Here is a 27,966-nt window from a genome sequence, read left to right on the forward strand (position 1 = left end):
CACAATTCTCCAATAATATTTATTCTGTCCTGCAATGAAACCTAGTGCGATCAATTCATAAAAATTTCTCAAGGTACATTTAATAATCAGAAGAGGAAGTGAAACTTTTCTAAGCACACTGGTGGTAGACTGAATAATGGCCTCCAAAGATATCCAGGTTCTAATCCCTGGAACCTGTGAATGTTACCTTATATGGCAAAAGGAATTTTGCAGATATGATTGAGAATTTTGAGATGGGGAGATTTTCCTGGATTATCCAGGTAGGTCTTAAATGCAATTGCAATATCCTTTTAACAGAAAGGTAGAGGAAGACTTGACTACAGAAAGGAAGAAGGCCATGTGATTATTAAGCAGAGATTGGAGTGATGTGGCCAGAAACAAAGGAACATCAGCAGCCTCTAGAAACTGGAAGAGGCAAGGAATGTATTCTTCCCTGGAGCCCTCAGAAGAAACCAATCTTGCTGACACCTTGATTTTAGCCCCAAAAGACTCATTTCAGATTTTTGGTCTCCACATCTCTAAGAGAATAAATTTCTGTTAGTTTAAGTCAGGAAGTTTGTGGTAATTTGTTACAGCAGCAATAGGAAACTAAAGCAACATTCTACATACCTGACTGTATTTTATAAACAGGAAAATTATGGCTAAATATGTTCAAGTTAATTTACTGACCTTTCAAAACCAATATTCTCAAAAGTAAGAAATAAACCAAGGGAACTTCCAGTTTCTAGTCCAGCTTGTAAGATGCTTGGAAGTTGCCACTCTGTCCTAACAACAAGTAGAAATCTGAACAAACTGAAAAATTAACAGCTCTTCTTAGATCTGTCAGAGAAGCGAGATCACAGGCAAGCCATTGCCCCCCAAACTAGAGAGACAGGCAGATAGAATCACAACTTACCAGAGCAGAAACCTCCAGAACTAGTAGCAGCGTGGGAAAATTTGAACTGCAATAGACAAATTGCTGAAGGCTCAATGTAGACAAGTCTGAGATTTAAAAACTCCAGGGCATTGGATCACTCAACCAGGAAACTATTCTCTTATCAAATAAATAGTCACTCATCAAGATACTTTCAAAACCCTCATCACTCTCTGTCTACCAATTCTCAATTATCACATCATGAATTCTGAATTGCTGCACTGAAAAACCCACCCTAAAAAAAAAAAAAAAAAAAGAAAAAAAATTGGGGGTGTTTTACCTCCTGGAGCTCAACCAAGTTCTCACAGTGAATATCAAAGAAAAATCTCCTTGGGCTTCCTACAGGGAAGGGGGAAAACTAACCATTTTGGAATATGCAGAGCATTCTGTTCTTTTAACAAGTCTGTGCTCAAGAGAAACTATTTTACCAGCACCTAAACTATTTGGGTTCTATTAGAGCCTAACTGATCCCCTCTAGCCTTCCATGAGGGACAAGGAAAATGTTCAACTCCCCCCACCTCCAGCCAACTCTCCCACCTAAAGTGTGGGAGTAGGAGACTGAGAGGCACTTGTGAAGTTCACAGTTCAGACACAGGCTCACTAAAAGCCTAAGACCTAATCATAGGCCCCTAGAACAGTGGTCCCCAACATTTTTAGCACCAGGGACCGTTTTCGTGGAAGACAATTTTTCTATGGACCAGTGGTGGGGCGGGGGGATGGTTCAGGTGGTAATGCGAGCGATAGGGAGCGGCAGGTGAAGCTTTGCTTGCTTCCTGCTTGCCTCCTTCTGTGCAGCCCAGTTCCTAACAGGCTGCGGCCCAGTACCAGTCCATGGCCTGGGGATTGGGGACCACTGCTATAGAACATTTCTGCTCCCCCACACCTTACCAGCATATCAATAAAGGCCTATTTCTGGGAGTTCCTTTCACCCAGTACACCATGTCTAGCTTTCAGCAAAAAATTACAAGGCCTACTAAAAGGCAAAAAACACAGTTTAAAGAGACAGAGCAAGCATCAGAACCAGCTTCAGAATGTAAATTTAAAACAACTATGATTAATATGCTAAGGGCTCTAATGAAAAAAGTAAACATGCAAGAATAAATGGATAGTGTAAGTAGAGAGATGGAAATTCTAAGAAAGAATCAAAAAATATGCTAGAGATCAAAAACACTGTAACAGAAATGAACAATGTCTTTGATGGGCTCATTAGTAGACTGGACATGGCTGAGGAAAGAATCTGAGAATATTCAATATCCTCTGGATATTGAGAATATGTCAAAAGAAACTTTCAAAACTGAAAAGCAAAGAGAAAAAAGACTTGGCGGGGTGGGGGTGGGGGACAGAAAAACAAAACAAAACAAAAAAACCAGAACAGAATATCTAAAAACAGTGGGACAAATACAGGATAAGTGCCCAAAAAGCTATACCTAGTCATATCATATTTAAACTGTAGAAAACCAAAGATAAAAAAAAAACCCTGAACGAAGCCAGAGGGAAAAACACCTAATGTATAGAGGAGCAAAGATAAGATTTATATCCAATTTCTCAGAAACCATGTCTTCATGGTTTTTAGTACCTTGGAAGACCAACAGGTGACTTCCCTTAACATGACTGAATACAAAGCTTTAGGAGAAAAAATAGTCCTCAGGTGATCATGTCTTGTCCTTTGATTTGCTGCCATTGTATTATTATTATTATTATTGTAAGAACATTTAACATGAGATCTATCCTCTTAACAACAATACAGTACTGTAAACTATAGACACAATGTTTTACAGCGGATTTCTAGAAGTTAATTATCTTGCATAACTGAAACTTTATACCATTTTAATAGCAACTCCCTATTTCCCCCTTCTCCCAGCCCCTGGCAGTCACTGTTCTAGTCTCTGCTTCTATGTGTTTGACTATTTTGATGCCGATGTAAGTGGAATTATGAAGTATTTGTCCTTCTGTGACTAGATAATTTCACTTAGCACAATGTCCTCAAGGTTCATCCATGTTGTCACATATAACAGGATTTCCTTCTTTTTTGTAAGGCTGAATAATATTTTATTGTATGTATACACCACATTTTCTTTATCCATTCATCCATTGATGGCCATTTAGGTTGTTTCCACATTTCAGCCATTGTGAATAATGCTGCAATGAACATGGGAGTACAAATAGTTCTTCAATATTCTGACTTCAATTCTTTTGGCTAAATACACAGAAGCAGGATTGCTGAATCATAGTATATTTCAATTTTTAATATTTTAAGGAAACTCCATATTGTCTTTCATAGTGGCTTCACCATTCAACATTCCCACCAGCAGTGTGCAAGCGTTCCAATTTCTCTACATGCTCAATTACACTTGTTATCTTTTGTTTTTTTTTTTTGTTTTTTTTTTTTTTTCTTTTGTTTTTTTGATAATAGCCATCCTAACAAGTGTGAGGTGATATCTCATTGTGATTTTTATTTGCATTTCCCTGATGATTGGTGACGTTGAGCATCTTTGCACATACCTATTGACCATTTGTATGTCTTCTTTAGAAAAATGTCTATTGACATCATGTCTTTTTCCTATTGAGTTGAAGGAATTCCTTGTATGTTTTAGATATTAACCCCTTATCAGATACATGGATTGCAAATATTTTCCCCCATTCTATAGGCTGTCTTTTAGTTCTGTTAATTGTTTCCTTTGCTGTGCAGAAATGTTTTAGTTTGATGTAGTCCCACTTGTCTATTTTTGCTTTTGTTGCCTATGCTTTTGATGTATAGCCCTGAAATCACTGCCAGGATCAATGTCATGAAGTTTTTCCCTTATGTTTTCTTATAGGAGTTTACCAGTTTCAGGTCTAACATTTAAGTCTTTAATCAATTTTGAGTTGATTTTTGTGTATGGTATAAGAGTCTAATATCATTTTTTTCCATGTGGATATTCAGTTTTTCCAGTAATGATTTGTTGAAGAGGCTATCCTTTCCCTATTATGTATTCGTGGAACCCTTGTTGAAGATCACTTGAGTGTATATGCATGGGTTTATTTCTAGGCTTTCCATTCCTTTTCCACTGGCCTATAGATCTGTATTTTGCCAGCACCATACTGTTTTTTAAAAAATAATTAATTAATTAGTTTATTTATTTATTTATTTATTTATTTTTGGCTGCGTTGGGTCTTCATTGTTGCATGCAGGCTTTCTCTAGTTGTGGCGAGCAGGGACTACTCTCATTGCAGTGGCTTCTCTTGTTATGGAGCATGGGCTGTAGGTTGTAGGCTGTATTTCTTGAAAGCCATCAGGAATATAGCCAAAAGAAGAGCAGTGGTAAAGATTCATAGGAATTCAAAGAAAATTCAAAATAATTGGAAATGAACTGTAAATAATGATAGCATATTTACATGGGACTTTAGAAATTGTGACACTATACTATTATATCATTTAATCCTCACAACAATATGTGAAAGCCACTATTCCCTCCATTTTACTGAGGATGCTGTTTTAGAGAGGTTTACTAGCTAATTAATGGTCACACAGCCAAGAAATGACAATCAGCATTCTAACTTAGATTCCAAGTCCACTATTTCTCCACTGTATCACACAAAATCTATTTCTATACACTGACATATGGACCATAAGTAATAAATTTAAAATTTCAATAAAAGCAAGTAAACATGTCTTAGCATTTTCCACCAACATTTGGTGTAACAGAACTCAGGAAAAAAAACCAATAAAGCATGTTTAAAAACATAAGTTAATCTGAAGGTGAGGAAGATTGTTCCATATGTCCCCCAGAAACGAAACATTTGGAAATCTATGTGCCTGAGAAGGTAAATATCTTAAGGTATGAGGGAAAAAAAGCAGCAGAAATAAGATGATAGTGATGTTGACACGTAAAGCACAGATAAAATGAGAGACTGAATGTTCCCTATACAGATTATAAAACTAATGGAGAGTCCACTTCTTAGTCACTTCCTTCAGTGCAAATGAAAATGTCTTGATTACTTTTGCTGACAATATTTTTCAGAAGATAGAGGATTGAAACTAAGTAAATTGCTACCCCAGAGTTAATTCTGACCAGCAAAGAAAAACCAGCAAGTAACAAGGAAATGTTGGAAACCTTCAAAAGGAAATAACTAAGGGACTTCAGAACTTACCAGGGAAAAGAAAGGAAAGGCTGGGTACAGGAGAATACATAACTTCAGACTCATAGAAAAGAGTCAGATATCATTCTAAGGCCCAAGACTCTAAAAGGAAAAGTAATCTGGAGATGACAAACTAAAATTCTGACAATACCATCTCCACTTATCTCTAGGAAAGGTGAAAGATAAAGTAGGTGATTGTGTAGCATCACAGGGAGTGTCCAAATGAACTCAGATTTGTTAAAGGGTATCTTTGGAAAGAGGGCACGCAATTAAGTATGATAAAATAATCTTAGAAATACTACAGTCCAAAATAGACTAGGTTTCATTAAAATGCTAAGAACAAAAGGAGATTTAGAATTGTGTCCAGAGCAAGACAATGAAGGAAGATGTCAGTCTCTTCTTTAGAAGAATAGTAAATTGCAAAGAGAAAGAGAACCATGAAATTCTTACTTTTCTTTCATTTCCTCAATCAAGGATAATAAAAGTTAAATAAGAAAGAGATGAACATGTATTGGAAAGGGAAATAAAATACTAAACAAAAGAGACAACAGCACTATTTCATTCTGGTAAGTCACTTCAGCATTTTGGTCTAGTTTCTAAAATTTCCTCCCAGCTGTAAATTTTATTCTGCTATTTGAAGAGTGAGAGAGATGTTTTCGAGCTCAAAATAAGGAAGGATTTATTTTTAGTAAAAATGATGTCACTCACCTATGGCCTTTATAACCAAAAGTGCCCCAGCCCCTTCTGAAGAGGTAGCCCTATGTAGATCACATAACCTTGCCTTCTGGCTAAAGCTGATTAAACCAAGGGTGTGACCTTTGCCAAATTATGCCAATCCATTGGGTGAAGTGACTTGAAGCAAAATGGTTTGAGCTAAACCAATCAGATTATCTTATAATATTACTTTGGAACATGGAAATAACCAAGCAGTTATCATAGGTGTTAAAGCTTGAAGAATTCCCATAGATAGGAACTCAGAAATAGAATCAAGGCCATGAGGGGGTCATGAGAAACTGAACATATAAAGAAATATAAACTATGAGTAAGCTGAGACTGTAAAATACAGAAAAGACACACGAACCTGATGAAACATGTAAGTGTCATTACTGACAGCAAGGATCAGGCGTGGGGAGACGACCACAACCGTGGTGGTGGAGCCCTACTGGGAATATCAGTAGACCTCTGTTGCTGAGATGCTTAGAGAAGTATTGTATCCTCCAAGCTTCTGAACGACCATTCCATTCTCCTAGGGCCAGAGTGTATACTGTCCTTGAGTTCCTAAGGAATCCATTCTTTTTCAATTCTACCTTACAATAAACCTTCTCATACTTGAAAAAATGGGGAAGGTAGATATGTGATAGCTCTGGAACCAGAAAACCTGCACTGTAGACTGTTTAAAGAAGATTCTATAATTTCTTTTTAAAGGATGTTTAATCTGCCGTAGGCGGGACAGATTACTGGTTACTAGTGTGGGCCCTGGAATTAAATCAGACATGAGTTCCAGACCTGTATTCTTCATAGACATAATGTCAATGTTTGAACACAAAAACTTTATTTTGTCTGCTACCATATACCTTGTCCACAGAAGAGTGCTTATCATATAATAGGCATTCCACAAACATTTGGGAATAAATGCATGAAATTGAATAATTTACAAGACCTATTTAAACCTGTTTCCTTATCTGTAAAATTATACTTGACTTACCTTACAGGACTGTTATGAAGATTAAATGATGTAAACAGATAGTACCTCACCTGGCATGGTGAGTACTCAGAAACTGTGCTAATTATTAATACTTTTCTTGTTTTGTAAGACATTTTCAGGTAGTTTATAATGGTTTTCATTTGTGAAGTGACAGTATTCCAGTCTCCTTAAAATCGGATATAAAATCTCAACATATAATTCTACTACTCTTAAATATTGTTACATCAGTCAGGAATCATATAAGTGAAATAATGGACTTTGTGGTCTTTGACTCTTTTTGGTTAGCTTTTATGATCTACAAAAATTGTTCCCTCCTAGAGAAATGGAAATAAAAACAAAGATAAACAAATGGGACCTAATGAAACTTCAAAGCTTTTGCACAGCAAAGGAAACCATAAACAAGACCAAAAGACAACCCTCAGAATGGGAGAAAATATTTGCAAATGAAGCAACTGACAAAGGATTAATCTCCAAAATTTATATGCAGCTCAATAGCAAAAAAACAAACAACCCAATCCAAAAATGGGCAGAAGACTTAAATAGGCATTTCTCCAAAGAAGATATACAGACTGCCAACAAACACATGAAAGAATGCTCAACATCATTAATCATTAGAGAAATGCAAATCAAAACTACAATGAGATATCATCTCACACCAGTCAGAATGGCCATCATCAAGAAATCTAGAAACAATAAATGCTGGAGAGGGTGTGGAGAAAAGGGAACCCTCTTGCACTGCTGGTGGGAATGTGAATCAGTACAGCCACTATGGAGAACAGTATGGAGGTTCCTTAAAAAACTAAAAATAGAACTACCATATGACCCAGCAATCCCACTACTAGGCATATACCCTGAGAAAACCATAATTCAAAAAGAGACATGTACCAAAATGTTCATTGCAGCTCTATTCATAATAGCCCGGAGATGGAAACAACCTAAGTGTCCATCATCAGATGAATGGATAAAGAAGATGTGGCACATATATACAATGGAATATTACTCAGCCATAAAAAGAAACGAAACTGAGCTATTTGTAATGAGGTGGATAGACCTAGAGTCTGTCATACAGAGTGAAGTAAGTCAGAAAGAGAAAGACAAATACCGTATGCTAACACATATATATGGAATTTAAGAAAAAAAATGTCATGAAGAACCTAGGGGTAAAACAGGAATAAAGACACAGACCTACTTGAGAATGGACTTGAGGATATGGGGAGGGGGAAGGGTAAGCTGTGACAAAGCGAAAGAGAGGCATGGACATATATACACTACCAAACGTAAGGTAGATAGATAGTGGGAAGCAGCCGCATAGCACAGGGAGATCAGCTCGGTGCTTTGTGACCGCCTGGAGGGGTGGGATAGGGAGGGTGGGAGTGAGGGAGACGCAAGAGGGAAGGGATGTGGGAACAGATGTATATGTATGACTGATTCACTTTGTTATAAAGCAGAAACTAATAAAATAAATAAATAAATAAATAAAATTTAAAAAATTGCTCAATTCATGACTGCAGCAACTGGATCAAACATACTCTTACATACTCCCAATTTTGTAGTAATTAAACACTTCATTGTGCACCTCATGACATAGGGAATAGGGTCTAATTTTCTTTGTATCCTCAGTGCCTAGGTAGTGCTTGCTTGACACAACATAGGTGCTCAATACATGATTATGGGACTAATGAATACATATTCATTTTATTGTAATAAATAAATATTCATGTACTTGCTGTCTCTCGGCCATCTGGTGCATCTTGTAAACTATAAATAAGCTGACTACTCTTAGATCAAAGAATATACATTCTGTGGGGTAGCCTTGAACCAATGAGCTCATTGCAAAAGTCTAATTTCCAAAGACTGCAATAACACTTTTGGTAAGCATCCCCTAGCAAAGAGGCAGTCAATAAATTGTTTTTGAATAAAAGTTCATTGTTTTGAATGGCACATGGAAGAATAGTGAAATGACTAACATGATGAAACAAACAAGGACTAGGAAAGATACAATAAAGCAGATGGAAGATATAAGGCAAAAGTCATTAACATTACTGAAAACTGTATTTGAACTTTTCCAGGATTTTTTTTTCCAAAACAGAAGAATAAAGATTAGCAGAGATTTTAATACACAAGATATTTCAGGGCACTAAAAAGGGAGAAGGAAATAGTTGTTTGACCAATTTAAGAGGAAAAGATGGACCATGCCAGAAGAAGTTGTTGAGAAGGATAGTTATTACTGTTGGATCAAGACAAATTTCTTGATCAGAAAAACTAATTTTTTCTTTCAGAAGATGACAAGTGAATTTCTGAGAATTATTATCAGTCTATGCTAAAAAGAGATAATATCAATATTTTTTTCTCAAATAATGTAAAATTGGTGGGGCAAAGATTGTATTTACCACAGGACTTGAAGCTCTTTGGGTTTTTTTCCATTTATTGTTTTGTTTTTGCCTTACTGTTAATAAATAGGCTTTGTTAATTGTCTTACCTCAATCCTATTACTTGCTCAGAGCTATTTCTGTAAAGGTCATCAATATCCAGGGATCTTAAATCTGAGCTTAAACCTGTTCCACTTCGAGAGGAGTTCAGCAGACAGTAATTCTTATCCACTGAACACAATCGAGGACACCAAGCACTAAAATGTGAGTCTACAGGTAGTCTTCTTGATAATATATTTTTAAAAATTTTACCTTAGGGGAAAAATAATGATTTCACTGTTTATATATTATTGTGTGTTCTTTTAAAATATTGCAAAGTAACATTAAGTAATATTTATCTACTATGAAGATAATTAAATACTGTGTATCTTTCTGTTTTAAAGTAATTTGCACCAGTCATCTTCATTAATGTAAGTTCAGAGTAAACACATGATTTTGAGTCTGATACTCTAGAAAGTTAAAACCATGAATAGAGTATTAATTTTGAAATATACAATTCTTCAGTCCTTCCTTTGAGTGAAGGGAGAACTGAAAGAAAGAAGTGATGATTTCTTGAACTTTGTATTTGAAGAGTTGACTCCCAAGCTGTGAGAGGGAATATTAACGTTCAGCACTAAAGCACTCTCAGACCTCTGAACCAAATACTTAACAAGTTGTGTGTTCTTGGGCTTTCTTCTTGATATAATATTTTTTGTTCTGTGTTTTGTTTTTTAATCTTTAAAGTGGGAAAATGTTGTCTGTTTCAAGACGTTTACTTCAAAAATTTAATGAGACAGAAATGATATTTTTAAAAGAAAACACACGGAGTTTGTTGATATTTGTTAAATTGAGAAGACCATAATTCAAAAAGAGACATGTACCAAAATGTTCATTGCAGCTCTATTCACAATAGCCCGGAGATGGAAACAACTTAAGTGTCCATCATCGGATGAATGGATAAAGAAGATGTGGCACATATATACAATGGAATATTACTCAGCCATAAAAAGAAACGAAACTGAGCTATTTGTAATGAGGTGGATAGACCTAGAGTCTGTCATACAGAATGAAGTAAGTCAGAAAGAGAAAGACAAATACTGTATGCTAACACATATATATGGAATTTTTAAAAAATGTCATGAAGAACCTAGGGGTAAAACGGGAATAAAGACACAGACCTACTTGAGAATGGACTTGAGGATATGGGGAGGGGGAAGGGTAAGCTGTGACAAAGCGAAAGAGAGGCATGGACATATATACACTACCAAACGTAAGGTAGATAGATAGTGGGAAGCAGCTGCAGAGCACAGGGAGATCGGCTCGGTGCTTTGTGACCGCCTGGAGGGGTGGGATGGGGAGGGTGGGAGGGAGGGAGATAAAAAAAAAAAAAAGAAAGAAAACACATGGAGTTTGTTGATATTTGTTAAATTAGGTAACATTTTTCTTTCAGTTTTTTTTTTTGCATTTTGCTCCTGTGGAGGTGATTATTATTACTAATAAACCTTACAGTTTGCATCATGGAAATGAATGAAGTAAGGTTTTCCCATTCTTTTGCCATGGAATATTTTTATTAACTGAAAAAATAGCTCTTAATTATAGCATCCATTTTAAATATATATATTTTTTTGACGATTATGCATGCTACTTAGAATTACCTAATGTTAAAGCTAGAAAAATTTTTAGAGATCACTTAATTCTCCACAGCAATTTTTTGCCTAAATATTATGTTTATAAACTGGATTTAATATTACATAAGTTATTGTCAAATATATATATAAACCATCTGTGATGTCTATAATGGAATTCAAATAGTATGTCCTGGTATAGTGTTTTTAAAAGATAGAGAGATTATTCAAAACAAGATATATATGCTCTGAATTTCCCACCAGGTTCTGACATTTCTATTTTCTTCAGAACAAGTAAGAGAATACAAGTAAGTATGTAGTAAGAGCAAACCTGGATAAGTTAATGTCTTCTTCATTTGTTAGGAGCAATAATTCGGTTATAATTTGAAAGCTCCTATTTTCCCAGAATATTTTTTACTGATGATACTGGTTGACAAATATGATTGTTATTTGTTATACATTCCTGACATACAAATTGTTCAAAAGCCTCCCTACATCTCTCACTTGCCTGTCTCATTTGTTGAAAAATCAAAGCTATTTGAGAAAGGTAGAAGCTAAGAAAACCTTCTATCTGCTCTGCAGTGTCTTACATTAAAGTTTCTATCACAGTTCTTCTATCAACGTTATTATAAACTTTAGACACCAGGGAGGAAAAAAGTAAAAAATAAAGTAAGGGATGTTTTCAATAGCATCAATATGTGAGTTTTATATGTAAAGAAAAGAAAAGGAACATTTTGCTTAGAGCCAACCATTTGCTCAGCATTATTTGTTACAGCCATTTTGAGGATGGTGTGTCCTATGTTCCATTCATGCTTCTGGGGATTTATTTCTAAAGAAAACTCTCCTTATGATATAAAAATGTAAAAGTTGCCCTACCCCCAAATTAACAACTAGAGTGACTAAAGGTGGCAGCAGAAATCCTGAGTGTTGTTACTGTCTCTTTAAAGTCCTACTCTACTAGACAACTGAAATTCAGAAAATATATATGAATCACTATGACATAAATGCTGAAAGGAAATTCAAACAGAAAATCACTTATAAGCTGAAAAATCAGAGTTAGAGAGGTAATTCATTAGAAAACAAGTATGTCACATTCGAATTAATACTCACCTCCCATTTTCCACATATGTACACATTTACAGAAAACCTTTTTACTATTGTTTTCAAGGCAGTTTCATGTACATTTTATTAGCCTGTATTTCATGACTTCAAATTAATCTCCTTTTCAGGTTTCACATTCTTAAATGCCTTGTGGCAAACAGACCTTACTAGAAGTAAATCAAAGTATGATGGTAAAGGACCTTAGTCAGTAATGAGATAGGGGAATGTAAAACAGCTTTGAGATAAATGTACAACATGAATGTGGATATGTACATACACACACACACATACACACATATATTTGAGTGAGGGAGATAATTAGACATAAGCAGTGCATATACATATTGATTCCAAAATGAAATTTATATTAGTTTGACAATGTCTGTTATTAATTTTAAATATTTGGTTCTAGTATCTAAAATTTTTAATTATTTATTAATTATGATTCTACTCAATACCTATTAAGTTCCTACTATTAAATACTATATATTTTACATAATACATTTTATATCATTTAATCCTTACACAGTCATTTGAGGTAGACACTATTATCACCCCAATTTTACAGATAAGAAAACTAAAGCACAGAGAATTTTAGTGATTTGCTCAAGGTCACACAGCCAATAACTGGCAGAGCTATATTTGAACCCAAGTGTTTATGTGTTGTTAATCATTATGCTATACTGTCACTTGGAAGCATTTCAATGCATGGTTCCTGCCCACAAGAAGCTAATTCCTCACTGGGTAGAAGACATATATAAATAAACCAATTAGAGAGTAATTCAAGAAATTAACTGATATATTATGAGGCATAAAATCCCCTCTATATTAATTATTAAGCCTAAGACCACATCACTCTTACTAAAAATCTCTAGTTCTCAAAGTCAGTAAATAAAATAGTAGGTGGGGTAGAGAAAGAGGAAATTATGGCTTGAGTGAAATCATCAGAGTTAATTTTGTGATTTGAGAGATAATGCAGTCTTCACAAGCCCAGTAATAGCTCCCGTGATGTGAGGTGGTGCTGTCAGACCTATCTGATGTGAAATTCCCACCATTGATGACTTTTTTTTTAATAAGAAAGAAAAAGCAGAACTGTTTTCTACAGGAGCCCAATATGACATTGGGGAAGACAGTCGTAGCAGGGCTTAAAGCATCTGACATTAATATATTAGCATTGGTGAGAACATTAATCTGGCTTAGTTGATCAGATTAGCTCACAGTCACCTTGGAAAACAAAGGAAGGCACAGATCTATGAAGATTTATGGTTAGAGGTGGAAAAGGGTAGAATATGAAGCCCTGCAAGGGTGAGCAGCACAGAGTATTACCCTTATGGAGCATAGACCAAGACACAGAATCTAGGTTTCTATTAAAAGTGAAGGTGAAGCAGAATTTCTATAGATTTTTCTCACCTAGCAGTTTTGCTTGGTTTCAGCCACCTAATACCACAGTATGTTCCAAGTATGCCTTAAAGATAGATAATTTGCTACATTCCACTTCAGTTAAGTTAAAGAATTATTTTAATCAAGCACTTCAGTACTTTACTCCTAGTTGGTTATTTACATTCCATGACTAATCATGTTCAGATAAAATAATGTCATTTTTAGTATAGCACCTTCTCTAAAACAGCTTCTTATTCCATGTTTCCAGAAGGGAACATATGCATTCAGTATAAGAGAGAGGGAAGGTTATTAGTTTTAAATTGCACAACAACAAAAAAATATTTTGAAAATTTCACATTGAAGATACATTAATGCTCTGTTTTTTACATTTTTTATGTCCATGGAAAGATGTCATGTATGTCATAGGAAGTTCATTTTAATCTTTGGTTGTTTAACCTCTTTACTTTGTACTTAAGGAAACCAGTATCAGAATACAGAATCTAAAACCTTAAACTACAATTAAAAAAAGAAAAAGAATGAAAACACATTTACCTGAACCTCAGCCCTACTAAATAAAATGGAATACTTCTATTGAGCCTTTTCTTTCCCCTGGCATTTATAGTTTTTATTTCTCAACAGAAAATAATAGTTATTGTAATGCTTAAAACAGCTTTTTCCCCTCTGTATGGAAAATACTGATACACAGTGTATTCTTAGATCTTCAACTAGTTATTTGATCTGACCTAGATCAAGGTGAACCCATACATTCTAACCAAAGTCTATGTATCACTCTTCTGATTTACTTTTACACAACACTCTAGATTGTATTGCAATTAGTATAGAATGCCAATATGTTCCTAAGGACATCAGAACAGCCCAGAGACTGGCCAAGAAAATAACTGGCATTTGTATTATTTGATATGTAGGGGTTTCCTGGCCTATATTTTTATAGGACCTTCTGTGGCAACCCAGGAATGCGGGTCCAGAAGCAAGGAAAGAACTAATAAACAATCCAAAAATTGTACAACATAATCCTAGGTATTCCTCATTTCTTTACCTGCAATTCTTAAAGGATAGATGGGGAACCGTGAGACATAGAGGCCCCAAAGCTTTAGAAATTAGGGAAAAGATGGGCTATTCAGGCCCAAAGCACAGAAATAGTGGCCACCATCTATTACATAATTTAGATAATTCTTTACAAAAGTAAGAGCCAGGTGCTATGAACTGAACTGTGTCCCCCCAAATTCATATGTTGATGACCTAACCCCAGGTGTGATGGTATCTTGAGATAGTAATTAATAAGGAAATAATTAATGGTTAAATGAGGTTATGAGGGTAAGACCCTGATCCATAGGATTAGTGTCCTAACAAGAAGGGACACCAGAGCTCCTCCTCTCTCTGTCATATAAGACACAAGAAGGTGGCTGTCTGTAAGCTAGGAAGAGAGGCTTCACCAGAACCCAACTCTGCCAGACCTTGATCTGAGATTTCTAGCCTACAGAACTGTAAGAAAATTAATTTCTGTTGTTTAAGCCTCAAAGTCTGTAATATTTTGTTACAGCAGCCCAAGAAGACTCAGTTACCAGGAAACTATGTTTACATGTGATTTTTGACAAATAGAAAAGTGGCATAAAGTTTGAAAGACTAAAATGTTAGTTTCCAAAGATATGCCACACATTGAGAAGATTTTTATATAAAAGTTGAGCTACATAAAAACAGGACTAAGAAACAGGCTTAATTTTAGAAATTGATCTTAAAGATTGCTGAAGTCATAGAATTGTTACTTCAATTACATTTAAAAATTCAAATGTCATTTTTTTTTTTTTTTTTTTTTTTTTGCAGTATGTGGGCCTCTCACTGTTGTGGCCTCTCCCATTGCGGAGCACAGGCTCCGGAGGCGCAGGCTCAGCGGCCATGGCTCACGGGCCCAGCCGCTCTGCGGCATGTGGGATCTTCCCAGACCGGGGCATGAACCCGTGTCCCCTGCATCGGCAGGCGGACTCTCAACCACTGCGCCACCAGGGAAGCCCTCAAATGTCATTTTTTGGAGTACAGAATTAATTCTTTCAAAAAGGTTGAGATGAGTCCTTCCTTAGGTGAAGTATCTCACTTAGTTGCACAATCTCCACACAAAGCTCAGTGTAACATTTCCTTAATTTTGCTACACAAGCAAGAGTAGTTCTATAAATAGTGTTTTGTAGTTTTATTTTGATACATAATTGATGTATCCAGAGACATAGGATTAATGATAAATTCTCAATCAGGATGTATGATTGTCAAGAACCAACAGCAGGCAAAGCCATTTTGTCTTTTGTATTAACTTTCCAGTCATTATCAGTCATTTAGAATTAACTCAGATAACTTGAAATAAATACTCTTCTATTACATTTAGTATAAATGAATGAGGTATAATCCAAAACAGAGACATATATAATTCATATAAGTACTATCTCAAGAAAAATATAATTTAAATAAATACTATCTCAAGAAATATATCATTAGAATAAACACTATCTCAAAGAACAAGGACATGGTGACTTATTGATGTTATTTTTCATATTCTCATCTTGGTTTTAATGCTTATGCAAAAATTAGGTTGATTTGTTTCATTCATTCATTCATTAAGCATGCTATTGAATAGTTGATGGCATAGTGGAAAAAATAAGTATTTTAGAGATTTGAAAGTCAGAGAAACCTGGATTTGAATTTTAGCTCTATCTACTCCATACTACCTCTGCGAGCTTTGGCAAGTCACTGAAACTCCCAGAGCCTGAGAATTCACATCTGAAAAATGAGGAAAATTGTTCTGTGAAAATTTACAACAGTGTGTATAAAGTACCTAGCACTTAGATTCTTTCAAACTTGCTGCTGTCATTTATGGATTTCTTATAACATGTGAAACAGTTATAAGAAGTAAGGCAATGACAAGTGAAGACTAATCTCTGTCCTGGAAGAACTTACAGTAGTGAAGCATGTAAAAATAAGTTCTATAAATTGCTGTGGATGCTAGGAGAAAAATCAGTTTAAGGTATGAATGAGCCCATACCTTAAACAGTGATGAGATGAGCCCACTATTTGAAAACTTACCAGTAAATTACAACAGTTAGTATTGAAAGCAAAGCTCTTCTGGAATGCTGAGAATCTACAGTTAATTCTAAACTAGATGTTCTGATTAGATTAGATCAACATATATGAAATGATAAACAAATGTCATCATCACGGTATCATGTGAACAAGAATAATGATGATAATGAAATATTTTAGGGGTGGATTTGGGGATTTTAGGGAGTTTTTTTTAAAACAAATACTTAAGAATTTTACTTACTTCCTTTCTATTCTAGATTATCACTATTATGTGCAAAACAGGAACTAAAAGAAAACTTGTTTTAAATTGTGTCATTTTATTTCTTAATAATTACTAAACCATGGATAGGAGGTGTTATAGTTTTGAGGACAAAGTTCAAAAAATCTTATCCCACATAAGCTATTATTTTAAACTACTATTAAAATCCTAAACTAAGAGGAAAATAAACACTAACTTGGTAGAATTATACATTTTTTTTTTTTTTTTTTTTGCGGTACGCGGGCCTCTCACTGTTGTGGCCTCTCCCGTTGCGGAGCACAGGCTCTGGACACGCAGACTCTGCGGCCATGGCTCACGGGCCCAGCCACTCTGCGGCATGTGGGATCTTCCCAGACCGGGGCACGAACCCATATCCCCTGCATCGGCAGGCGGACTCTCAACCACTGCGCCACCGCGCCACCAGGGAAGCCCAGAATTATACTTTTAAACTATATTTCTCACCAATATTTACTTTTACTTTTGAAGAGTTTGGTATGTAAAATTTATGGCTAGTGGGAAGCTGCTGCATAGCACAGGGAGATCAGCTCAATGTTTTGTGACGACCTAGAGGGGTGGGATAGGGAGGGTGGGAGGGATACGCAAGAGGGAGGGGATATGGGGATATATGTATACATATAGCTGATTCAATTTGTTGTACAGCAGAAACTAACACTACATTGTAAAGCAATTATATATACTGCAATAAAGATATAAAAAAAACAGTTTGGTAGTACCCATTTGAGTGACATTCTGTCAAAGGTCATCCAAACACAATTTTTACTTAACACAGATTTTATTAATTGAAACAGTATTATAACTGTCTAAAATCAAAAAGGAACAACATCACAGATTTTTATAATATATCATATGGAAAATACAGTAACTCTTGAACCACAGTAAATCCTGGGGAAGGTGGCAGATTTTTTTGTCTTCTTGCCCTACTTTATCACTAATTTCCAATCACATAGCATGTGTTTACAATAACCCAAAGTCTTGTAATAATCCTATTGTTACTTTAAATCATTTAACCTAAAGCAGACATGAAATTTTTTAGCCACTAATAATACCATTGCAAGCCAAATGTTGATGATATTTTTTAAATGATTGTTACATTATCTATAGAAACATAAAAGATTAGAAATGTAAAAGATATATTTTTATTTTATTTTATAGACTTATATAGCACTTACTATGTGTAAGCATCTGAGCACCTTCCAAATACTAACTGGATTAATTTTAGGATATTAAAGCAAATTTTGAAGAAGATAAATTATTTGAGATAATCAGAAAGCCCCATAGTAAGTTAATGACAGGGGATATTAACAGGTGGGCAGGTCAAATATATCAATAGCTAATTACACTAGACTTGTGTCTTCCTCTATAGTGTCTCCAAGCAGTGCAAGCAAATATGCCTCATATTTCAATATTTTTCTTCAAATTTCTGTCTCCGTTGACTGGTTCCCTTAGTAGTAAATTTCACCAATCTTTGTACTCTAACTCAAATGGAGGCATTAGGTAAGGAACAGACTGTCTTTTACTACATAGGTAACCCAGCTGACTTCAGTCTTAGTATTTGTGAATGCCATACTAGAAGAGTTTTGTTTTTCATGTAATTCAGAGCCCAGGGGAATGCCTGGCCCATAGTCTATTCTTTTTTTTTTTTTTTTTTTTTTTTTTGCTGTATGCGGGCCTCTCACTGCTGTGGCCTCTCCCGTTGCGGAGCACAGGCTCCGGACACCCAGGCTCCGCGGCCATGGCTCGCGGGCCCAGCCGCTCCGCGGCATGTGGGATCTTCCGGGATCGGGGCACGAACCCGTGTCCCCTGCATCGGCAGGCGGACTCTCAACCACTGCGCCACCAGGGAAGCCCCTATTCTTAATATATGCTAATCCAATCAATGAAACAGGTTTTCCCCCATGTAACTGGATTATCTCTTCAGTAAAGGAATTCCTTGAAATTGGTGAAAGTCTTTTTGAAAAGTGAAATTTCTTTTTTTCTCCACTAGATTGCCAACTAGGTTGCCAAGAAACAGGTCAAGAAATAAGCTATCCTTCTGTCTCTTCACCATTTGAAATAAAATTATTTTTAGGATTTCTTAAACATACGTATATTTATTGTGAATAGTAGCTACCCCAATTATCAGTCTACTTTTGCAAAATAAAAGAGACTGTCTTGAGTTTCTACTTTTCTGGGGACTAAATAGCTATTGAAGTTATGAAATAGTTTCCATTACTTTGTTCTGTAGTGGTCTTTTGAAGCAAACTTATAATACTCATTTTTCTTAGATGCAAAAACTATTTTTAAATAATTGCATTAAGTAATTAGCCTCTTTTGTCCAACAACATTTAGTTATTTCCATTTTCTCTTATTTTCATTATCTTTTATTCTTTTTCACTACTAAATCCATTCAGATTTAAAATTCTCTATTACATTTATAGCTACATAAATACTGAGGAATGGACTGGCATTCCCTTGACAGCCTTCTCTTAAAAGTCTTTTCTTGTTCAAATTGGCAAATCAAATTGGCAAAGACCTTTGACCTCCAGTGATTCTGGGTAGGAACTGTAATGAGGGAAACAATAAAATTAAGATACCAGTCCAAATGTTGGTGGCAGAAGTCACAGCCAAAAAGGAATCAAGACAAAGCGTTCTGTTTTACCATTCTGTGCCTTGGGAAATCACCAAACAGACCAAGCTCAGTGTTTATCAACAAAAAACTAAGATGGGATCAAAGCATAAACTGGGTGATATCATTGCTTAAAACTGACTTTGAGGACTTCCCTGGTGGCGCAGTGGTTAAGAATCCACCTGCCAATGCAGGGGACAGGGGTTCGAGCCCTGGTCCGGGAAGATCCCACATGCCATGGAGCAACTAAGCCTGTGTGCCACAACTACTGAGCCTATGTGCCACAAATACTGACACCTGCGCACCTAGAGCCCATGCTCCACAACAAGAGAAGCCACTGCAATGAGAAGCCCGAGCACCGTAGCAAAGAGTAGCCCCCGCTCGCCACAACTAGGGAGAGCCCATGAGCAGCAATGAAGACCCATCGCAGCCAAAAATAAATTAATTAATTTATCTAAAAATAACTGACTTTGAAAGAAAGATGCAAAGGGGAAAGGGTAGAAGAAGGAGAAAGAGTAAAAAGATAGCATATCCCCTGTCAGTATACCCTCCTTGACTTGAAAATTTCAAGAAAGTCACAACTATATGGACCTTCTTGGGGAATGTGTTAGTATGTATAATAGAGTTTTCCAGATAACGGAAAAATAAATAGGCAAGTAAGTTGGATTTGAATGTGAACTAGGAATAAATAGATTCTACATGAAGGCATCAGAGTTTCCTAAGAATAAAATTCCATGTGCTTTTGGTAGATTTTGTGACAAATTTTAGCTTCTCAAAATTCTATAGCCATAGTTACTGGCTGTTTTCATTTGCTTGGTGGGTAATGTCACCAAAATGTGCTTTATGGTATGGAGAGAAGTTATAATGTTAGGCTTCGAATCACACTATTCCTTAGATCATAGTTCTTTAATGCCAGTTCAGAAGCTGGATTTGTCAAATCACACTGAGAAAAAATGATACAGTATCTTAACTTCCATTAATACTGTAATGCTTTAAGACAGCTCTAAAATCAAATGTAGATTCAAATCCTTGCTCCACCACTTACTATGTGATCTTAGGCAAGTAAAACTTAAACTCCCTGTCCTTCAGCTTCCTCACATTGTAAAATGGCATTAACAATTGTCCCTGCTACACATGGTTGTGTGAGAATTAAGTGACTTTTGACACAATAAAATGATTGGTACAATGCCTGGCACATACAAGTGTTCATAGTAAGTATATAATTAATATTAATTAAAACATTATTATTATATAAAATGGTTAGAATATAATTTTATGAAATTTGGTAACAAACAGTAATAAAAAAGAAAATCAGTAATAAATAATGTTTACTAAGTACATAGACCCAACCTGAAGACTTTTTAAGTAAAAAAAGACAAACTATAAATTATGTAAAATTCTTAGGTCCAAGTATCTTTAAGGACACAAATATTAAATTAATGTGCTTTTACAAGGTAGATAGAAAACTAAACACTGCATCACTTAGTGATAACCCTTGACTTACATGGAACCTGGTAGCAGAATATATACATATATTTCTCCTAGAATTCATCTGTTGTCATTATTTCTTTGTTTATTCTGTAGATTATATTAAATCTGAATCTCTAAAATGGAAGAAGCCAAAAGGCAAAGTTTGGAGGAAGACTCTGAAGGACAGGCCACACACACAGGTAAGCAAAGTTAAAAGAAAAAAATAATTATAAAATTAAAATTAGATCTGGAGATCTCTAATGTTCTTATTGCCACTATTCAGTATGAAATTTAAGTAATACCTTTGAATGGGTTGATGGAATCATCTAAAAAATATTTGACTGGATAAATTAATGTGAAATCAAATACCTTTAGAACAGTTTTAATTAGATGTCAATTTGAGTTTGAATGAATTCATGAGTACTAAACAAAAATACATGAAAACTAATTTCATAGTGGCAGTGTTTAGAATACCTTCTAAGTATGACACAAAACCAAGAAACCATAAAGGAAGATTGATAAATTCAGCTACAGAAATGAGGAAAGGAAGGAAGAAAGGAAGGAAGGAAGGAAGGAAGGAGGGAGGGAGGAAGGGAGGGAGGGAGGAAGGGGGGAAGCAAATGTCTGCTGTCTGGTAAAAGTCATCAGGAGCAAAATCCAAAAAAATTTTAACAAATTGAGGAAAAACATTTGCAACTAACTGACAAAGGGTGAATTTCCTAATATATACTAAAATTTCTACAAATCAATAAGAATAAAACCAACCACCAAATGGAGAAATGGGCAAAATATAGAATAGACTATTTAGAAAAAAAATTTTATAGGCACTTACAAAGTTAGAACTATATAGTGAAGTACATTTTTTTCACATGGTTTGTAAAAGTAAAAATGTTTAATATCACACTTTGGAAAGAGGCATACTCATACATTACTGGTAGCAATGTAAATTGGTACAAGCTCTTTAAAGGTAGTTTAGCAATATTAAAATTAGAAACATATATGCTTTTTGACCAAGCAATTTTACTACCATTACCTATATGTAGACCTGAACAGAGAGGAAAAAAAATATATGTTCAGGGTTCTTCACTCAGAATCATATGTCAGAGAAAAAATGTGGAGCAACGATTTACATCAAGAAGAAACTAAGTAAATTAATATCTACACAGTAGAATACCATGCCTCCATTTTTAAAAAAAGGATGTTTATGTATATATGTGAAAAAAATCTCTAAGATATATTATGAAGTAAAAAAAGGAAAAGTGAACAGAAGCGTGCATAATATACTACCATTTGTAAAAAAAGAGGAAAAAAAGGGAATCTCTTTACTTCACACATAAACGCATACTATACACATGCATATTTTGTATATGCAGAAGACACATCTGGAAAATGAAGACTACACAAGTAAGTAAAAAAAATCAATTGTCTGAACATAATTAATATAAATAAATTTATATTAAAATTGTATATTATTATTATATAAATAAAAATTATTAGGAAATATGTGGGAGAGAGAATACATCTACATACATATACAATATTAAAGTATGGATATGGCTAAGTTTTAGTGAAGGATATTTAAAACTCCGTATTTTCAAGAACTTAGACCTTCTTCCAAACACTGTTATTATTTATTAGGGCAATTGAACATCAGAACTTCAGTTAAATCATCCTTGATTTAATTAATATTCTTAAATCTGCAAATTCCATCTTTTCTCTACTTGTAAAAAGATTCTTAGGATCTTAGAAAGAATTGAATGGTTATATAATAAGTTTCTTAAAGCCATTTTAGTTTAATTGAAGTCAGGCCTCCCTCTTACAGGTTGTCTTTTAAGTACTATTGTCATTATCGTTCTCTGGATCTTGTTAACATTTCAATCTGCTTCCTCCAAAATCCTAGTTTCCTTTATTAATAGTGTGCTTCCAGGGCTTCCCTGGTGGCACAGTGGTTGAGAGTCCGCCTGCCGATGCAGGGGACACGGGTTCGTGCCCTGGTCCGGGAAGATCCCACATGCCGCGGAGCGGCTAGGCCTGTGAGCCATGGCCGCTGAGCCTGCGCATCCGGAGCCTGTGCTCCGCAACAGGAGAGGCCACAACAGTGAGAAGCCTGCGTACCACAAAAACAAACAAACAAAAAAAAATAGTGTGTTTCCAATTTTAGTTTATTGCTGAAGTTCCTTTCTTATTTAATGACAGTACTATTTTTCTAAAATTCTAGTTTCCTCTCTATACTCTAATTTTTTAATATCTTTACCCACATTTTTTCCAATAGTTCAAAGTGCATAATTTGTATTTTCATTAACACAGATGTTATAGAAAGATTCTTAGTCAAAACCCACTTAACAAGATTAATGTGGGAGAACATTTCTATGAGCAAGGCAGTCAGAAATTTCTAGCCCAAATAAGATAATTTTTCTGATACAGAAGATAGCAAGTCTATGCCCATGGCAATACTTATACAAATATCAATTGTGTAAATAGTCCTTTGGAAAGTAAAAAGGAAAACAATTTGTTTTAAATTTTATTCCAGGACCCAAAGGAGTAATAAATGATTGGAGAAAGTTTAAATTGGAGAGTGAAGATAGTAATTCATTCCCACCCAGCAAGAAGGAGATTCTCAGACAAATGTCTTCTCCTCAGAGTAGAGATGACAAAGATTCAAAAGAAAGATTCAGCAGAAAGGTAAGATAAGAAGAAATCAAAAATAAATAATCTACAGGGTGTTTTTATTAAAGTATTATTTGTATTAGCAAAAAGAAAAGGAAATGCAGTAAACGCCTATGCCTATAAAGTCATCCCATACTAAGAAATACATGGCAACTGTTAAAAGAATGAGTTACAAATACATGAGTTGACTTAGAGGTAGTTCCACAACATGAGAAAGCAAGATACAGAGAATTTTAAGTTACATGATCCCATTCTCTAGAGCAATGGAAAACAAACAAACACTGTATATGTGTTTATGCTTCTATGATTATATGAGCATGTATGTAGAAAAGTATGGAAAGACACTCACCAAATTGACAATATTGGTTAATTGGAAGGGTGGGATTGATTGACAGTTCTCAACCTCCTTTTCAAGGAGGAGGAAGAAGGTAAGCAGAATAAGCCACACTATGAAAAAAATATATCCATGATTTTTTAAGAGCAGCATTTTTTAAAATTCTCACTTCTTATTATATAATGTGTATGTCATACATACATAAAAAAGTGAAATATGAAAAGATGATCTCTAAAATCTTGATGGAGATTATCTTAGAGTATCAGAGTGGTAAAATTTCAGTATTTATTACTTCCTTCCTTTAGCTTTTAGTTCAGTTTTGAATCTTTATAATTAGCACATATTATTTATGTAAATACAACAGCAATACTAAAGAAATACTAAAAGAAACCATAAGGTGATTTTCATTGTGAGGAAAAATCACTTTAGTGGTTTATTTATCTCCAAACCAGCATATATGAGTTGTTGTATATTGATTGTTGTATATTGATTCTCAACAGACAGTCTCTGCATCAGAAATATCCTTGGTTCTAGGCTTCTGGCCATTGTAAAAAATCTTCAAATCTAAGATCTCATTTTCAGGGACTTCCCTGGTGGTCCAGTGGGTAAGACTGTGCTCCCAATGCAGGGGGCCTGGGTTCAGGGAACTAGATCCCGCATGCATGCTGCAACTAAGAGTCTGCATGCTGCAACTAAGAAGTCCTCATGCTGCAACTAAAACCTGGCACAGCCAAAAAAAAAAAAAAAAATTAATGCAATAAAATGTTTGTGAGGGAGGTGGAAAAAAAAAAAGATCTCGTTTTCAGATTTTGGTTCCTTCACTCAGATGTGGATGAGACAATTAAATTTTCCTATCTGAGGAACTATAACAATACTTCCTTCACTTGTTTTAAAGGGATGTGAAGAGAAAATAAATGAGAATGTATTTTGAAACATGTAAAATGCTATACAAATGTGAGACATTATAATGATTAAAAATATTGTTTTAAGGTTAAGCTTTAGAAATGTATCTGAATGCCTAAATGTCTATTTGCCTGAAGATGTGAATGGAACAAGTTCTCATAAGAATGCTCAAATGCATATGTAAATCAGTATTTTGTGGTTCAGCCTGTTAAATTAGCAGAACTATGGTAGCAACTTAAAAATTATATAAAACATTTAACAATGTTTAGGATTAAAACAAATTAAGTTGGAACGATAATTTTAAAGCAGAATACAATAAGAAGAATGAGGACATTAGAAAAACAAATATAGGAGGAAGAAACAAGAGAAGGAAATAATGAAAGCACCAAATACTTCTACTTAATCTCAGTATCTTCTGTAAAAAAACTACCTGATAGGTTTATTGTGAAGATTAAGAAAAATAATCTATGTAAATTGTCTAAGACATAGTAGATTTTCCATAAATTTGGGAGTCGTCCAACTTCCCTGGCTCTGGGCTGCTCCACATCTCTTAGTCACACTATGTCCCATTATCACTCCTTTATATCTTCTGTGTGTGTGTGTGTGTGTGTGTGTGTGTGTGTATGTATGTGAAGGGAAAGGGTGTTTAACATTCTATTGACTAAGTTAATAATGACATAGCTACTAAGAAAGGCTCTGCAGGTAATTTTATATTCCAGCTTCAGTGAAAAGTAGCTGTCTTGGAAGATAGAAGTTGGTCTTTTCTCATTTTAGCCTAAACCAGTGCATATGAATCACCTAGAGGGCTTGTTTAAACATGTCTCACTCAGCCTCACACTTACAGGGTCTGATTCAGTAAATCTGGGGTGGCGTCCCCAAATGTGCATTTCCCAGAACTTCTCAGGTAATTGTGATGCTGCTGGTCTTTTGGCTAATCTGGTGAACACCAAACAGTAGTAAAAAGCTGTCTTTCTTAAATTCCATCCTACATATTCCAAAAAAATTAGTAAGTGATAAGAAAAAATCTTTTTCACAACTTTTGTGGAGGAGAAAATAATGTCAAAAAGCATTTGTTGGAAACACATTTAAGTGCATGTACAGGCACTTGTGCATGCATGCGTATGTGTATACACTTTTATGAAAGTCACTCTAGAGTAGACCTTGCTGGATTTTTTTTACCCAAAGTGGCACACTTCATGACCATCTCATAGCTCAACTATATTTAGCAATACTTATGCATGTATTTAATCATGAAATAATTACTGAACCCCTATTATGTGCCAGATACTAAATTCTTCCCCCATACAGCATAAAAGTTAGAAAAACTAATATTATACAATGAAACAAATAAACATATACTATAATATCAAGTAACGTTTATTGCTATGAAGAAAAATAAACCAGCATAAAGAACAGAAAGTGTGGGGCAGGGACACTTTTAGGTAGAATAATCAAAGAAGGTGACATTTGAACAAATGAGGTGAAGGAGAAGGCCATCTCAGGAGGTAGGGGGGACAGGAATGCAAACTCTTTAAGTTGAGAATGGGTTTGGTATTATAAGGAATATAAATTTCTGACTGAATGATCTCTATCATTTCTTTCATCTATTTCCAGATGAGCGTTCAAGAATATGAGCTAATCCACAGAGAAAAAGAAGATGAAAATTGCCTTCGTAAATACCGTAGGCAGTGTATGCAGGATATGCACCAGAAGCTGAGTTTCGGGCCTAGATATGGGTTTGTCTATGAGCTGGAATCTGGGGAGCAATTCCTGGAAACCATTGAAAAGGAGCAGAAAATAATCACAATCATTGTTCACATTTATGAAGATGGTATTAAGGGCTGTGATGCTCTAAACAGTAGCTTAATATGCCTTGCAGCCGAATACCCTACAGTCAAGTTTTGTAAAATAAAAGCTTCTAATACAGGTGCTGGGGACCGCTTTTCCTCAGATGTACTCCCCACACTGCTCGTCTACAAAGGTGGGGAACTCATAAGCAATTTCATTAGTGTTGCTGAACAGTTTGCCGAAGAATTTTTTACTGGGGATGTGGAATCTTTCCTGAATGAATATGGGTTATTACCTGAAACAGAAATGCATGTCCTAGAGCAGAGCAACATGGAAGAAGATATGGAATAAAGATTCACTATGTCAGTGTCTCATATTTCTCCTTTAAGCATTGAACATTGATTTTGGTAGTTATATTCCTTTAGAGAACACCAAGTGTAGTAATGGCTGTTCTAATTCGGGGGGAAAAAAAGCCCAGACTGACACTAAAATTATATGATTAGCATTTCTTAGTATTAGTTACTCAAATTGATATAATGCTTTTTACTTCAAAACATTGTAATCTTCAGTAATATTTTAGTAGACAAAGAGGATATGGATAATATTGTGACAGTTTTCAAAAATCCCTTTCAAGTTATATGTTGGCTTTTTTACTCTATGTTTTTTCCTCATTGTTATTACTATGTTTTTCAAATTATATTTTTAATATAATTTTTTGCTTGTATAATAAGAATAAAGTCTCATAAGAAAATACATTTCCTATTTAAAGTCTATTCTTTCTCAAATATTACATTATCAAGCCCCTAAAATATTATATAACTCAAAATACAAAAAATTATCATTCAGTAAGATATCTTATATTCCAACCAAACTAATACATAAGAAACTTAGAAACACTGTGGCACATTAAAATTGTTTAAAAAGTATTTGTTTAAAAATACAGTTTCAGAGTTTCAGAAGCTAACTTTATCTAGGAAAAAAAGCAGGGTAGAAGCAAGGTCTTTTTATTCTTTAGACAAAATAATATTTAGTGGTAATAATAATTACAACTATTATTTATTGATTGTCTTTTATGGGCCAATATTTTATACATATCATTTCTAATACTTAACCACAATTCTGCAAGTAGATATTACTCCCATTTCATAAATGATGAAACAAATTCAGAGAAGTAGAAGTTCTACTTCCATATCCCTTGAAAACATTTGGAAGACTCTCCTCCTACACAAAACACATGGAAATGCAAAATAAAATACAGTTTGAAAAATGTTTTTAAACGCATGAATGAGCTGAAGACCAAGATAAAAGAAAATTCTAGGTGACTGAATCAGAGTGGAAAATGACAGTGAGTGAGAGCCAAAGTGATATAGCCTATCTTTGAAGACATGGTGCTTGATAAGTAACCAAGTGTGGGCTCTCAGAGACAAGTGTGCTTAAAACAGTTTGCACATTTTCCTCTGGTGAACCAATGTTGAAACCAGACATTTGTCACAAATTCTAGTCTCCACTCTCCTAAACGACTATTTTATGGCTTCTCTTCTTTCCTTAAAACATTTTGACCCCATGCCAAACACTTCACCTTGC

At 34.9% G+C, this 27,966-nt stretch overlaps 1 protein-coding gene across 1 annotated transcript; it reads left to right on the forward strand.

Moving 5' to 3' along the window:
- Window positions 1–20,826: 20,826 nt before the first annotated feature.
- Window positions 20,827–26,733, forward strand: PDC (phosducin). Its single transcript, XM_060088503.1, has 3 exons — window positions 20,827–20,890; window positions 23,221–23,372; window positions 26,209–26,733. Exons 1-3 carry the CDS (start codon window positions 20,830–20,832, stop codon window positions 26,731–26,733), a joined length of 738 nt encoding a protein of 245 aa, XP_059944486.1. The 5' UTR covers window positions 20,827–20,829.
- Window positions 26,734–27,966: the final 1,233 nt, after the last annotated feature.

The sequence above is a fragment of the Mesoplodon densirostris genome, chromosome 2 (genome assembly GCF_025265405.1).
Source record: "Mesoplodon densirostris isolate mMesDen1 chromosome 2, mMesDen1 primary haplotype, whole genome shotgun sequence".
Taxonomy (NCBI): domain Eukaryota; kingdom Metazoa; phylum Chordata; class Mammalia; order Artiodactyla; family Ziphiidae; genus Mesoplodon; species Mesoplodon densirostris.

What these genes read in the sequence shown, in the direction of transcription:
- PDC (XM_060088503.1), top strand. Translation starts at nt 20,830, where the DNA reads ATGGAAGAAGCCAAAAGGCAAAGTTTGGAGGAAGACTCTGAAGGACAG. An exon ending in AGGACAGGCCACACACACAG is followed by an intron (nt 20,891 to 23,220) that starts GTAAGCAAAGTT and finishes ATTTTATTCCAG; the next exon opens with GACCCAAAGGAGTAATAAAT. An exon ending in AAGAAAGATTCAGCAGAAAG is followed by an intron (nt 23,373 to 26,208) that starts GTAAGATAAGAA and finishes ATCTATTTCCAG; the next exon opens with ATGAGCGTTCAAGAATATGA.